Below are 16,185 nucleotides of genomic sequence, written 5' to 3'. Positions count from 1 at the left end.
AGCAGTTCTTATTTTCAGCTAAGGGTCGCATAATCAATCCCAGGAAAAACAAGAATGAACTCCTTTAGCATCTTTGCTCTTTCTGGGGGTTCAGGATCCCTACTCTCTTTTTCTCTATCTGCTCAGTACCATCCTTTTGGTAAGATCCCCTCAGTGACTTGTCTCCAATTCTAGTTCTGCTTCTGATACACGATTCTCTGACACCCTGTTTGCAGTGTTTTTGGATGGTTTTTTATTTTTATTTTTATTTTTGAGCTGGAGTCTCTGCCTGTGGCGTGATCTTGGCTCACTGCAACTTCTGCCTCCTAGGTTCAAGGAATTCTCTGCCTCAGCCCCCCGAGTAGCTAGGATTACAGGTGCCCACCACCATACCCAGCTAATTTTTGTATTTTTACTAGAGATGGGGTTTCACCATCTTGGCCAGGCTGGTCTTGAACTCCTGACCTCGTGATCCACCTGCTTTGTCCTCCCAAAGTGCTGGGATTACAGGCGTGAGCCACCGCGCCCAGCTTAGATGGCTTTTGCATAGTATGATGGCAGATCAAATAAATGACTCACTTATCACAGTTATTTAGATACTGTAAACATACATATAAACAAGGATGGGCAGCCTCTGTACTATTTTTTGTGACTCCCATCTCCAACTAGATTTTCAATCTCCATGGTTTTCTTTTTTTCTACCACAATTCTTAATAATCATTCCCCATGTGATTTACTTCAATGATCTACTACTAGATGATCTCAGAAGGTCAGTCTAATAAGTGCCTAAAACCATGTCCTAGTGTTCTGGATAAACAGCAAGTACAAAGAGCCTGTTCTCTTTGAGTTGAAATCTTCAGTATGGTTTCTCAGTGATTCCTAGAACTAATGTGGACCTATCTTAACTGGTTATGGTGTAAGTTCAAAAGCTGCCAAATTTTATTATTCTGTTATGTCTGAGATATGCTTCAAGAGGCTCTGACTTTTTGTGACAATAATTATTTGAAATCGACACTATATTTTGAAAAGTAAATTTCCAATTGCTCAAGGGCTTTGAACTTGCAAACTTAAATTTTCCTTGTCAGTTATTTTAAGCTGTCATTTGAAAATGTAAATGCTTATTCTACCTGGGTACAAGTGTGGTGGGTTTTCTTCCAAGTTGTACTAACAAAGGTCACAAGCATAGCCACACCCCACAAGGCCTCTCACTTTATTTGCAGAACACTAGGAATACTTCAAATGTCATACGAATGTCTTTGAAAATCTAAGTGACCTCCTTAGGTTCTAATTCCAAGTCTGTGAATTTGCAAACACACTACAGCACACGACAGCAAAGAGGTGAACACGCTGCGTTTTCCAGAAAACCAGTGGAAATAATCTGAAACTTGAAATCAATGCCAAATGAAGATAATGAAAGTGCTTTATCAGTGTTTGTTTAAGGTCAAAACTTGGAATATATTTCATAAAGAACTCAGCATCTCTACAAGCAATTAGTGTTTTGTTAGTCATTTATTAATAAAGGGTAGCATTTTTATTCATTAATATTTTTATTTTCTTCTCCTACTAATAAAGTAAATAATGCACATGGAAAAACTTAAAACTTCTTTTTTTTGCACATCAAAAATTAATTAGCACTAGCACTTTCTTACCTTCCTGTGCACTCATGGTGTAAGCCTAATCTTGCCATCTTGAGCACCAGAAATGCACACTAGCAACTAGGCTTGCGCAGGGGAGATGAGAAAATCGTAAGCGAAGAGCTCTGAGCTTCTATGCAGTGTGCGACCTGGACAAGTCACTCATTACATTGCCACTGAGATTCTCTTTCCTCCTCTGCAAAATAGGAATGAAAATATGTGCTCTGCCTACCTCAGAGGTTGAGGTGACAAGCACAAGCACATGAAAGCACTGTGAGAACTCCAACTGCCCATGAATGCAATTGTTATGTCTGATAGAGGAGACAGAAAGCATCCTCATACCTCATGTATCAAACCTTTGATTATGTCCAGTGGACATACACACCCTGAGAATTAACTCCTGGGGGAAAAGGAATTTGGCAAGCACAGAACAATTGTGACACAAATGATTAATCTGGATTATAACAATAAACCTGTTGGCCAAATTCTTGAGAGTATGAGTTGCTCATAATGATGGCCTGATGCAGGCTGCCAAGTCTTGCTAGAACATGTGGGCTCTTAGAGACGCCAAACAGGACCCAGAGCCAAGAATGCTCTTACTCAAAGAGGTCTGAGAAAAGCAGGGACAGTTTCCTATCATGCTAAAATGAATCTCTTTTCTTACTGCTCTCCCTCTCTTTGGCAGGAAAAGTTGCAAGAATGGCTAGTAAAGTTCCAAAACTACAATTTCATTTGGTTCCTTTCAACATGGTCTTTGAACTTTGTTTTGCATAAAACTCCGAAAATGAATGAATGAATAAATGAAGAACAGATTTCAACAGTGGTTCCTCAAGAATGATGCTGCCTCATCTCATTTGCTCTTTAGAAGTTCATCAGAAGATCACCTATACCACTACATGCAACGCTTTCCAAAGGATGGTCCTTGCAACATCAACTCAAAATACTCTTTTAAACTGCAATTTACTGGGCCCCATCTCAGAACTAAGAATCCGAAGGTTTGGTGGTCAGAGAATCTATGTATCTTGAATGAACGGATTTGTTACTAGAAAGGGGTCTGGATCCAGACCTCAAGAGAGGTTCTTGGATCCTGCACAAGAAAGAATTCCAGATGACTCCATAAAGTGAAAGCAAGTTTATTAGGAAAGTAAAGGAATAAAGAATGGCTACTCCATAGGCAGAGCAATGGGGTTGCTCCACCAAAAATACTTATAGTTACTTCTTGATGATATGCTAAACAAGGGGTGGATTATTCATGAGTTTTCTGGGAAAGAGGTGGGCAATTCTCAGAACTGAGGGTTCCTCCCCTTTTTAGACCATATAGGGTAACTTCCTGACATTACCATGGCATTTGTAAACTGTCATGGCACTGGTGGGAGTGTCTTTTAACATGCTATTGCATTATAATTAGCATATAATGAGCAGGGAGGAATACCAGAGGTCAATCTTGTCACCATCTTGGTTTTGGTGGGTTTTAGTTGGCTTCTTTACCACAACTTGTTTTACCAGCAAGGTCTTTGTGACCTGTATCTTGTGGCGACCTCCTATCTCATCCTGTGAGTAAGAATGCCTGAACTACTGGGAATCCAGCCAAGCAGGTCTCAGCCTTATTTTACCCAGCCCTTATTCAAGATGGAGTCTCTCTGGTTCAAACATCTCTGACAGATTGATAGACAATAATTCAGTCAGTTTATATGCACATAACCCCTCCATCTTTCATTCTGCAATCTTAATTACAAATACTGCATAAGAGATTTAATAGGCCTTGCAAAGCAAAACCAGTGATACAAACATTTTAAAGCATATGTATACTTAGAAATAATGCAAAACATTAGATAGTAAATTCTGACAAGAAGAGCTAATTTGAAAAACAGAAATAGCTTTAGACAAAATTTAGGTCTCCAAGGTAAAGTAAAAAGTTTCCAAGTATTTTTGGAAACTTCATTTCTCCTTTCTCAGTTTCTCTACGATTCCATGCTCCCAACCAAACTTCACAGAGGTCTTTCTCCTCTGTAAGCTATCTTACTTGGCATTAGCCAATTTTAAAAAAAGAACTAGCAATCACATAGGCTGATCACATACAGAAAACCTGCCAAAACTCTGGTTGAAGGTGAAGAATTCAGATATCTAGATATTTTTATTTATCCATAAATCCATTCATTCAAGATATGCATTACTGAATAATATGTACTGAGGGTAGAAAAATCAGTAAGACATGGCCCATGCTTTTAAGAAAAATTATTCAAATTTTAAAAATTAAGATCTCATAGGATATTCTTTCAAAGCTGGGGCATTGTCTAACAAGCCTATAGAAGCATTTTTTAAATCTCTAGAAGAATGTACCTGTGTTTGTGCTGTTTAGTGTTAATTAAGGGCTTAGATGCTGTGAAATTACATGTTAACATATGTTAGTTGGCAGAGGCCAGAGATGTTGCTAAACATCCTACAAAGAATTCTCTGTCCAAAAAATCAATAGTACTGAAGTTGAGAAACCCTGTTCCAAAGAGATCAAAAGGGAAACCAGGAGACCTTTGCCCTCCTTGGAAAGAGAAGTTTTAGTGGTTTCTGCAGTAGGCTGGTACATGGGATAGAAGTAAGGAAGTGAAGCCTGTGAGAGGACACCGCAGGTTTTTCCTAGTGGAGGTTGTTAAATAGGAAGTGCTAACATGAGAGGGGAGCCAGGGCTAGTGGAAGTTTCTTTTAGGAATGATAATTGGTGGTACCAAAGTATTTTAAAATGTTTGAATCAACTGAAGTTTTTATTTTTCATTTGGATGTTAGATGCCTTTGAAGCTTTCATCTAAGCCATGTTAACAATGTATTATCTTGATGAAAGATCTTTACAGTTTCTACTTCTTTAAAAGGGGAGAAAATAATGCTGCCTATTTATGGCCACATCTCATGATCGCACAGATTTAGCAAAGGAAGATACCCAAAGCGCCTTGATGTCTAATGTTGGATTCTCACCGTTAAATATTTTATGAAAATCTTTTGAGGTTTTGTAATGTCACTCTGTAATCTTACTGCATTTCTGTAGGTAAATATCTGAATTATTCAAATTAGTTTATTAACAGTCTTTCATTTGTTAAATACAGATACTCCTTGAGTTATGCTTCTTGTACAATGAGTGACTGGCTGCTCATTATGTCTCAAAGAAAGGTTCCTCTCAGCACCCTTTTGTTTGAGAAAGGGGGGGTTTATGATACTAGAAGAAGTAAATGTGAAGTCATTACTGTCAGAATTGTCTTTTTTGTTGTCGTTTCCTTAAAGAAGTTGTTTCTTAAGGGTTGCTTTGCCTCATGTGAGAAAGTCAGAAAGTGCTGTGGCATAATGGGTCATTCTCTTCTTGTTGGAAGCCTGGCAGAGCCTGTGGCTGGTGGTAGGAAGGATTCTTTTTGCTCTAGCTGGTAAGTGGATGTCACAGCTGGAGGGTGGGGATTTTCTGATCATTTGACATTGGACAGTTATCAGCTGCAGCAGTTGGCAGGGACAAGTTCAGTTTTTTGTTTTGTAAGTGGAAGCAGCCAAGGCCATAGCAACAGATAACTGATTTCCTGACATCAGCAGGTCTAAGTTAGAAGTCAATGCCAAACCATACTGTATGTTATCACATAGGGTATAAAGGGTTTTAGGGGTTTCTCACAGAAATTAACCACCATTTATAGCATAATTTTCATGATATGTCCCATGTCCCAAACAATCAAATTAAAATTATTTTGGATCACAATCCATAGGGGTTTGTTACTCTCTTTAGTCAGGCTTTCTTCTAAAATCATTACAGTAGTGTTTCAGTTTTCATCTTTTTCTAGACTGTCTTCTCTGAGAGTCCAAATATGTGTCTTAATAATGATAGGAGTATAACTTTTATAAAATGCAAAAAGTTCTAACAATGGTTGGTTAATTAATGTGTCTCTATTGCAATATATGAGAGTAGATTCTCTCTATTTATTTATTTGTATGCCCAGGGGCTCTGTCTACTGAACAATTTCTTGAAAAGGATCTGCTCCTAAAGGGAAAATCACTTTTCTTTGTATAGTCTGAAGACAGTAAGTCTTGGAAAACTGCTAACCCCAATTTTTCCCAGCAGAATATTGTATAAAATTGACTTACCACCCAAGTCCAAAATGAAATTTTTTTCCAATTATTTATGTAATTAAGCATATCCAGTTATTTTAACTTTTTGTACACATGTTAACAACATTTTGTCTGATGATGATGAACATTCACCTTTGTTTTTAATTAGCCCCAATGAAACTGACCTTAGCTTGTGAAGTTGATGTATATACTGTCAAGAGTGTCCCTGAACATCATCTCCCAGGATGAAGAAAGAATGCAGAGGGAGGGGCAAAACCACTCTTTCCTCTGAATCTGTCAAGTTCCACTTTAGATTGTATCCAAGGCTGTGCTTTATTTACAAAGGCCATGGAAAATCAGTGGAGGAATGTGACTTAAAAAATCTTCCACAATTTTTAAAGAAACGTCATTCTTTTCTTGAATCATCACCGAAATACTGCTGAAAACCACTGAGCAAGGTTAGTACATGCCTTTTTGAAAATGACTTTTTTCATGGAACAAAAACTTAATGTTTCTAATGAAATAGGAACTTTCTAATAAGAATTCTATATCTTAATAAGGTATGTATATTTTTAATAAATTGATTCAACATTGAACTGCTAAGTAGTATACCATAAATATCGTTGTTAATTTTTCTTTCATACATATCTTCCTAAAATACCATTTTTAATTTGCTCAGTATAGGAATATTAAGCCAACCATTTTATTGGATTTAAGTGATTAATAATTTGTTTCACTAATCACTTAGTCTATGGAAATATTTAATAAGCTTATCCTAATGCTTTTTTCAGAGAAAACATTTTTCCCTTAGAAAGTCCAAGTTAATTTATTTTCAGAAATTTTTTTCGTAATTTTCCTGTGTTCTAGAGACTGCCTAATTTTTTTAAAACTACATCAGACATAGTATTATATTCCTCTTTTCCCCAAATTCTATTCCTAGCCTAACCTGAATATCATAAACACAAAGTAATTTTATACTCTGTGGATTAGAGGTTGTGGTAAACTGCAGAAAACCCCCCATGGGGCAAATGATCAGATTTGAGAATTCAGTTTCTCCTCTAACAGAAGCAGTGAAAGCTGAACCCTAAATAACTGAAGTGGGGGATACAAACGATGTAATATCACATTAGAAGGGCTATGATGTTCTTGTAAATGGTGCTATGAAGAGTCCCTTCAAGTGTTCTATCAAAGGCAGGGTCTGCGGGTCCAAGCTGGGCTGGGTTAAGAGAAAAGGCTCTCAGACAAAGCTAAGTTTGATTATTGTCTCTAAAACTGACTATGTGGCCTGGGACAAGTTTCTTCACCTCTTGAAGCCTTGGTTTCCTCACCTGTATGTTATTTACTTCATTAGATTGTTGGGAAAATGGAATAAGATAATTCATATAAAGAACGAAGCTTGAAAACTGTGTAGAAGACTCAATAAATGGTTTTGCTGTAGCTGTTGCTGCTGCCCTTTGCTCCACCTCGTTTACAAATGATTCGGGGAACTTAGAGCTTCAGTTACACCTGGTGGACTTTTTCCTCTGCCCCTGCTCTTTGCCTGTGCACTTCTCCCTCTCTCAATCCCTCTTTCTCAATGGTTAGGGTGTTCTTAATTTAAAAGTTTTTTCCCAGCTATTTGCAGTAAAATATTTCCTTGACCCCTTCCTTAAAATGCTCCCTTAAAACCAGCCTGGAAATGAAGGTTGATTCTGCTCTTTGAAGCGGGGGTTGGGGATTGCATAGTGGTACTAATTATATCTGCAGCTCAGCCTTCAGTTTACAAATTAAGAAATTCAGCTTGTAAGTTTGATAAGATTTGGAAATCCTTAACAACAAGGAACTAGAAAACTGAATAGTTAATTATATAGCATATTGGTAACTGTTACAGGGTTAAAACTAACTTTGTCATTCAATTGCTTCCTGGAAATAAAACCACTCAAATAAAACCTAAAAAAAAAAAAAAAATTGACACACCCATCTCATATTACTATAATGAAGGACTATACATTTCCTCATGCTTTTCCCTCAAATGCACATACTACTTTCAAATAATTTTTTTTCAAATAGTTATCTAACATAGAGGGTGTGCACCATGCCAGGTTCCCAAGATACAAAGATAAATGCTACCACCCTTGAAGATGTTCACAGCCTCACAAACACACAGTCACTGGCAAGTAGTAATTATATAGTGTACATCAGAGAGGTTTGCTGTAAGCTAGCAGGGAGGCATTTTGTATTCATTGAAACTCCTGGTCCTTCCATAAGTTTTGATGGGGCATGGATGAATACTTCTTATGGGGAAGGAGAGAGTGTGTAGCTTCTCAAGGGAAAGAGGTTGAAGTGGTTGAATTGGTTTTGGACGGGTGGCAAGCAGCAGGATATTCCAGGCACAAGGAACAGGATAAAAAGGATATAGCTTGTGGAGAGACGATCAGTAGCTTAGCTAGTGCCGAAGTGTAGAATGATGTCTGGTGGAAGTAGTGGAGAAAAGCTGAAAAAGTAGGTTGGGGCAAATCGTGAAGGGTCTGTACCCACTCCTCCCAAATGATTGTCACGCTGTACTGGTTGTGATGAATAACAGCAACTCTGAGATTCTTAGTATGCTCTGGTTTTTCCTTCAGATATTCCTTTTAGACTGACATTCCTAGTAGTGGTGAAGGGAACCATTTCTTTTTTATGTCACCCCTGCAACAGTACCTGGCAAAGATAGTGCCTGTCTTTGCTATTTAGCTATAGTTTTGCCAAGGTCAATGGTTGTCACTGTCCCTGAGTTTCTACCTTTCAGATAATTTTTACTGATCAAGGAATAGAAACAAAGGTACTGGAAAGGAGGAAGTGTGACATAGTCTATGTCCTGAACCTGAAGATCGAGTCAGTATCAGCTGCCATCTTCCTCTTGGAATAGACTGGTAAGGCCTTGTTCACAGCCCGTACGTCACATTTTTATTGAAAGCCTCTTCTGTGCTATGTGCTGGGGATGCAGCAGTGAACAACTCAGTGGGCTCCTGGAAAAGCTTAAATTTTGTTTTAAATACTAAAAACCTCCTTTTAAGTATTAGTGAAGAGACAGTCATGTTTCTTTGGTATCTAAATCTTGTTAAAAGAGAAAATTGTTTTGCATGATCGGTGTATATCATATTGTATTCTAGTTAAAGAAAGCTAGTATTATATTGCAAGATGGCTGCAAACCATAATAAATAGGAGTGAAAGTGGGTTTGTAGAAGGTAATATTTTACTAGTTCCAAATCTGAGAGGTTAAAGATTAGTCTGCTTTTTCCAAATACAACTTAGGTTTTTGTTGTTGTTGTTTTTTGAGACAGAGTCTCATTCTGTCCCAGACTGGTGAGCAGTGGCCCGATCTCGGCTCACTGCAACTTCTGCCTCTGAGGTTTAAGCAATTCTCATGCCTTAACCTCCCGAGCAGCTGGGACTACAGAAGTGCGCCACCACACTCGGCTAATTTTTGTATCTTTAGTAGAGATGGTGTTTCATCATATTGGCCAGGCTGGTCACGAACTCCTGGCCTCAAATGATCCGTCCGCCTCAGTCTCTCAAAGTGCTGGGCTTACAGTCGTGAGCCACTGCGCCCGGCTACAAATTACTTTTAATAAAATGACCATAGCCAGGCTTACTTATTCTTCAATGCGGCTTGCGTGAAGCTCAAAAAATCATCTTAAGGAGCCTATAGAATTCCTGAATCCCTATCTGTAAACAGTAGTATATGGATTGCAAAACAAGCTTTCTGGATTCTTCATGGCTTTATGGATGTCGTCTGCTGTTGCTGTTTTAAGAAAGAGTGTACCCATTTTTAATTCTGCTCAATACATTGGTGGGAAGTTTAGAGATTAATGTTATGCAAACCTAAGCTTAAGGCAGTAATACTCAAGGTGAGGACAATACAGAAGCGGTGTATGTACTGTTTTGTTTTTGTTTTTGAGACACTCTATCACCCAGGCTGGAGTGCGGTGGCGCGATCTCGCCTCACTGCAACCTCTGCCTCCGGGTTCAAACGATTCTCCTGCCTCATCCTCCCGAGTAGCTGGGATTACAGGCATCCACCACCACGCCCGGCTAATTTTTTGTACTTTTAGTAGAGACAGGGGTTTCGCCATGTTGGCCATGCTGGTCTCGAACTCCTGACCTCAGGTGATCCGCCTGCCTCAGCCTCCCAAAGTGCTGGGATTACAGGCGTGACCCACCGCGCCCGGCCCAGTTTTTAAGAACGTATTTAGCAGAATTAGTTTCATTATACAACACAGAAAGCTGGGTAAAACCTGAAATGTCAGGCATCTGAAAAAACAGCGGCTTTCATCTAAAGGCAACTCGGAATGGCGGGGAGAAGGAAGAGGCTGTCAAAATTGCTCATTAAAAGAAAACGTGAGTTAAAGCTATGAACACGGGGCTGCGGATATCAGTAATTACTGCAAGGCGTCTGCCTTTAACTCAGTCTTGAGGAGTAAAGTGCAAGGTTGTGCCTAGAAAGGGCACAGAAAAAGGGTTATCTAGGGGAGAGGGAGTGGGTTTGAGAGCCGGAACGAAGCGAGCTGGGGGTGGGCGTGCGGAGTGGCAGCAACGCGAGAGGGAACGCACTGGCGCTAGCACGGAGGCCCAGAACCCAGGCAGGGGAAAAGGGGCCAACCGGCTTCGAAGGGAGGCGACGGCCGAGACACACGGTCCGGCGCGAGCCAGGCGACCCGCGGCGTGCAATTTTATTTTGCAAAAGGTGCACCCAGCGCCAGTCCCGGTAGAGTTGAACCCACCACGAGAGGGGGCGGGAGCGGGGGGCCGAGCGGCCGCGGGCTCCTCCCCCGGCGCCTCCGCTATCTGGGTCAGGACGCGACGGCCGCAGCGCGGGACCTTAGGACCCGCGGGCTCCGGGGCTACTGTCCGCCCGCCGCTGCCCGCCAGCAAGTCCTGGTCTCCGCTCTCCGACCGCTGAAAGGCCGGCGCAGTGAACACAGGTGCGTGCGCAGTCTGGGAGGGGGCAGCTCAGCCGCTGGGGGCCGGACCGGGCCGGGGACTTGCGGAGGGAAGCGGAAATACTTGCCGTGGGGATGACTGCACTTCCGGGTCGGTGTGTCCCCGCCGAAGCTTGAGCCCGCCAGTCAGCGCTGCTCTGCGTTCCCGGGGCTGGAGCAGCGGCACGTAATGGCTTCCCGGGTTCATCCCTCGCTGACCCTGCGCCACGGAAGCCCTAGACCCGGAGGTCGCCGGTGTTTCCTCGCACGCTGCCCCTTCTGGGGTGCGTGGAGAGCAGGCAGTTTGCTGTCTCGGCCCGGCTGGTCCCTGCAAACCCCAAAGAATTTCAACAGAGACACTTGCTGGGCTCTCGCCTGGGCTCATGGGATCTTAACCTTTCAGCCTTGCGCAAACATTTTGTTTTTGTTTGTGTGGGGGTTTTTTTGCTTTCAGACTCCGTCTGTGCCTATTTCACACAAAAACGAAGGCCAGATTATCAGTGCTGCCAACATAGGGGAATAAGGCAAACACCTGGGAGCCCTAAATTTAAAATAAATTATAAAATACAAAAAAACCATGAAAACCTGATGAAATGAACAATAGAATTCACTTCGAAAGTACCAGGTTTTCCAGGACGCTGTAGGAAATCTGATCACTAGTTCAAGGTCTCAGTGCAATTCTCTTAGGAAACTTAAACCTCGAGCTTTTTTGTAATGTCTCTTTATCCTTGCAAAATTTTTCATACCTTCCCCGAGTTTATTAGAGTTAAGCATTTTATATTTTTCTTCTCTAAGAGTCTGCTGATGAAGTAAATGAATATATATGCTAGATTTATGGTGAAAGCATTATAATTTAGTAAAGCATAATTTCTACATCAAAAAATTAATTTTAAATAAAACTAGAACATGGAAATGAAATATTTCTTCAGACATTTCTTCAGAAAACATTTCATATTCTATTTTCTTTAGAGTCAACATTTTGATGTCATTTTAGAATACTTGATTCTCATCTCAACCTTTAATATTACACAATAATACACATTAAGTGCCATAATCTATATTAAAATGTCATTTTCCATTGTTATTTACTAGCACCTTACAAATTGAAACGTAACGTAATACTTATCTGATTATTAAAATATTAGAGTTCTAAAATCTGGTAAAGTTTTTAATTACTATATTTTTATACTACAAGTGTATACTATTAACATAATTAGAAGGATGAAAGCTAACAAGGCTGGAGGCGGTGGCCCATGCTGCTTATCCCAGCACTTTGAGAGGTGGAGGCAGGATTGCTTGGGCCCAGGAGTTCGGGACCAGCCTAGCAACATAGGGAGACTCACTCTCTACAAGTAATGTAAAAATTAGCCGGACGTGGTTGCCCACGCTTGTGGTCCTAGCTACTAGGGAGGCTGAGGCAGGAGGATGACTTGAGCCCAAGTGGTCGAGGCTACGGTGAGCAGTGATTGTACCACTGCACTCCAGCCTAGGTGACAGAGCTAGACTCTCAAAAAAAAAGCTGTGTAAATGACTTCATACAACCTTTGAAATTATTCTGAAGGCAAGCAAGTATTCTGATGTATTTTGTACATTATTTTTAATGTGTCATTTTTCAAATTATCCGTTGAAGCACATTTGTTTTATGCTGTTATAAAACTCAAACATAGCTTGAACTATTAGTCTTTAATTGTGTTTGTTTAAAACATATCAGCTCCATTGATTCTATTTTTTTCGAGTTAATTTTTGTGGTTCTGAAATAATATTTCAGCTCTGAGCATCTCTGTTCAGTCAGTACTCTCCTTCACCTCCTTGTTGATGCTTTCCAAATCTCCCACATGTTGTGGGTGCATCCATGAGTTAGGAACAGGGTGTCAAAGGTGACAGTTTTCACTTCCTAGTTGGGTGATCACTGGGTAAGTGACTTGACACCTGTGTGCCTCAGTTCACTTATCTGCAAAATAATAGTAGGACCTGCATGGAAGAGATGATTTGGAATTGGTGCAGTTCCTAAAGAAAGGGCCAAGCAAAATAAGACTTTCCCACCTGCTGAAACCTGGTCCTGTCTCAAGAATAAGTTCTCCTTCCTAGGCAGATTTTTACTTCTATTTATTTGCTTATTAAATGAAAATATTTTCAAACTAGGCTATATTTCTTAATGTAAAATTCCAAGGTATGGGCAAAAGAAAGCAATCAGAATAGGAAGATTCCCTTTAATAGGCCTCTATATCAGCAAATGGACATCCTACCTTAATAATTTTATTGACAAAAATAAAGACGATTAAACTTGATGTGTGAATATTAGCTGGAATGCAGTTGTAATTAATGGGCATAGAGTGACTTATCTTTTTGCAATAAGCTTTCAAGATAATTTAGTTTTGTGATACAATTTTTTTGTAGAAATACATTTACACATCTAGCAATAATTAGCTACAATTTCAGCTGAAGTTACAAACTGATCGGAATCTGTTGCTGGCATGTCTTCTGGATGAGCTGGGAGTGGGCAGATGTTTAGACTTATAGTTCCCAGTTATACCAACTAGGTGAAAAAAAAATTTTTTTAAGTTAATTCCAGGCAAATTTCTGTGAGGTAAAGCAGGCCAGATTAAGTACCAAGGCTTTCTCTGGAATCTTTGGTTTAAAAGAAGGGATTCTTAAATCTGTTGGATATAATATTCACTAACACCTGAGGTAATTTCTGGAAGATTATTTTAAAATCAGTCCTTCTCATTGACACTTAGGCCTGTAATGAAGTGTAGAACATCCAAACAGGATACTTTCTGTGTTCCAGGCATATACTCTAATGAAATAGGAATCCAAAGACGTTCTTATTTTAAGCAGGCTTTTCAGAAATAGATTATGGCTGCTTGTTCTCTCAGACCCTCTTCCATAGGGCATTTGTGAGCCCAGAAATCCTAACCAGTAGACCACCAAGGAAGCATTTGAAACATTACATTTCGTTGGCTATTTAAAGTGTAAGAAACAATGCTTGGTAGAATATGTGGAATCATAGGATATAAAGCAGAGGATGGTGAATTTCGGGTATACAACCTAATTCAGAATTTTCATCTTACTGATATTTTTTCCCCAATTCACACTCCCAGCTATTTACTTTGCTTCCTATCTCACTTAGAACAGTGAAGCAATCAAAGAGAGCTTGCATAACCTCCCACCACTGCATCTACCCACCTACCTAAATCTCTGCTCACATAATCTGCCTTTTATGACTATGAATGAATGGTTTATGTTCCCATCAAAGGTCAATTCTTGTACTTGTGCGATAGAGCCCACCTCCTTTGCCTTCTCAAATTTATTGCTATGCAGTTTTCTATATGTCTACTTCATCAATTTTTCTTTTCTTTTTATGGGGTCTTTTCTGTTGGCAAACAAAAACTGTTATTTCTTGATCTTTTGGCACCATTTTCCCACTTAATAATGGCGTAGTTTCTCTTCTATTTGTTTTCTATTTGCCCATCTGTTCTTTTGTCTCCTTTTCCTGCCTTCTTTTGGACCAAGTGAGTATCTTTAGTGTTCCATTTTTATCTCTATTATTGTCTTGTTATGTATTACCTGGGGTTTTCTTGTTTGTTTGTTTGTTAGTGGTTATTCTAGGGTTTACAGCTATGCATCTTTAACTTAATATGATAATTCTTCATTGTAATCTAAGATTCTTACAACAGTATACTTCCATTTGTCCTTTCCCCATCCTTTGGGCTATTGTCCTACTTTTTATAAATCCTATGATGTAAACTTGGCTTTTGTTGATTGAAAAAGCACCTATATTTTTGTCTTGGACAAAGACATAAACAACATTCATTTACATTTATGTTTTTAATTTTAGAAACAAAAACCAAGAAATGCCTTATTCCACAAACAAAGAGCTGATACTTGGCATCATGGTGGGCACTGCTGGAATCAGCTTGCTGCTCTTGTGGTACCACAAGGTCCGTAAACCAGGGATAGCAATGAAGTTACCTGAATTTCTTTCTCTGGGTAATACATTTAATTCAATAACTTTGCAAGATGAAATACATGATGACCAAGGAACAACAGTAATCTTTCAAGAAAGGCAACTTCAGATACTGGAGAAGTTAAATGAATTACTGACAAACATGGAAGAACTCAAAGAGGAAATCAGATTTCTTAAAGAAGCTATTCCAAAGCTGGAGGAATATATACAAGATGAACTTGGAGTTAAAATAACTGTTCATAAGATAAGCCCTCAGCACAGAGCGAGAAAAAGAAGACTCCCCACAATTCAAAGTTCAGCAACAAGTAATAGTTCAGAGGAAGCAGAAAGTGAAGGAGGGTAAGTTTCTTTAAGATATTTCCCATGTTGAATTATTATCATTATTACTATTATTTAGGTATTTTCATTATGGGTTCCAGTCATATATTCTGCTGCTCACATAAAATGAAAAGGAGTGATATTTTGACTTAGATTCAGGTGGTATTATGTGAATATTGAGGAAGGCAGTAATTACTTGCCAAAGTGTATAACCTACTGTTTTAATGTAGCCACTCTGTGACTCCTTCTATGAGAATTCTCTAGACTACTCCTGTTCAGAAGAACTTTCTGCAGTGATGGAAATGGTCCAAGTCTGTGCTGCCCAATGTGGTAGCCACTAGCCCCCTCTGGCCACAAAGCACATGAAATGTGGCTAATGCAACTGAGGAACTGAATTTTTCTTTTATGTCATTGAAGTTGTAATTTTATGTAATTGTAATTAAATTTAAATAGCCACTTGGGCTACTGGCTACTGAATTTTAGTGCAGGTCAAAAAAGACTTGAGAGTATATAGGTGACTCTGTCTCATCTTTGCATGGGTTAATCCAGTGACTAGGTCTCTCTTCTTTTTTTTTTTTTTCCTTGCAAAAACCCTCAGCTCACCCGAGGGCCAATGGAAATTTATTAATTTTTTTTGTCCTTTTCCATCCTTCCCCAAGTGGCTTTTCCTTGCAAAATGCCTGACATGACACCAGAGGGGAACCTGGCAGCAGGGGGCACCCCAAGGGGCAGCCCAGGGACTTAAATACAAGCTGGAGGGCAGGGCACAGGTGGGACAGGCAAGAGACAGCACGAGGGACATGGCTTCTCAGGGAGACCAAAGACTTACTTTCTTGCAGGAAGCAGCTGTGCCAGAGGGCAGGGGACTAGGATCCTGGGTGCAGAGTGGGTGAGCAGAGAGGCCCCCAACCCTGGATGGAACCCACATTCCCCAGAGAAGTAGCGGCAGGGGATGAGGGCCTTCCCTGGTGGACTCTAGAGACGGAGGGGAGAGTGAGCCAGATGTGCTGCCTCGGGGAAAGGGAGGAGGTGCTAGCAGATTGAAGGTTAAGGCTGGTGCCCAGCCTGTGGCACGGTGGGCCTTCCGCCTCCGCCTGACATGGGGACAAAGGGGCATGGTGGGCAGGCAGTGCATGGGTCTGTCTCTGGCAGGGCAGAGGGCGGCAGGAGCAGACTCCCTCCAGGGTCAAGACACAGGCCCAGCGCTGCTACCCACCCACCTGCCGACTAGGTCTCTTTTCTGAGTCACAGTTTCAAATGATTTAAGATTATTTTA

At 40.3% G+C, this 16,185-nt stretch overlaps 1 protein-coding gene across 4 annotated transcripts in view; it reads left to right on the top strand.

The window, feature by feature from the left end:
• The first annotated feature begins 10,226 nt into the window (after nt 1-10,226).
• The window catches only part of RMDN2 (regulator of microtubule dynamics 2), a 139,783-nt gene continuing 133,824 nt past the window's right edge, over nt 10,227-16,185 (top strand). For 3 of the 4 annotated variants that reach the window (XM_063648806.1, XM_054475346.2, XM_063648805.1), the window contains exons 1-2: nt 10,260-10,627; nt 14,463-14,930. In XM_063648806.1, coding sequence (XP_063504876.1) covers nt 14,479-14,930 — 452 coding nt within the window. In that variant the 5' untranslated portion in view covers nt 10,260-10,627; nt 14,463-14,478. Of the gene's footprint in view, nt 10,628-14,462; nt 14,931-16,185 lie in introns of all 4 variants that reach the window. The other variant, XM_054475347.2, reaches the window with a different exon arrangement.

The sequence above is a fragment of the Pongo pygmaeus genome, chromosome 12 (assembly GCF_028885625.2).
Source record: "Pongo pygmaeus isolate AG05252 chromosome 12, NHGRI_mPonPyg2-v2.0_pri, whole genome shotgun sequence".
Taxonomy (NCBI): domain Eukaryota; kingdom Metazoa; phylum Chordata; class Mammalia; order Primates; family Hominidae; genus Pongo; species Pongo pygmaeus.
Note: the sequence above shows the minus strand (reverse complement) of the source record. Positions and strands in the feature narration are given on the sequence as shown.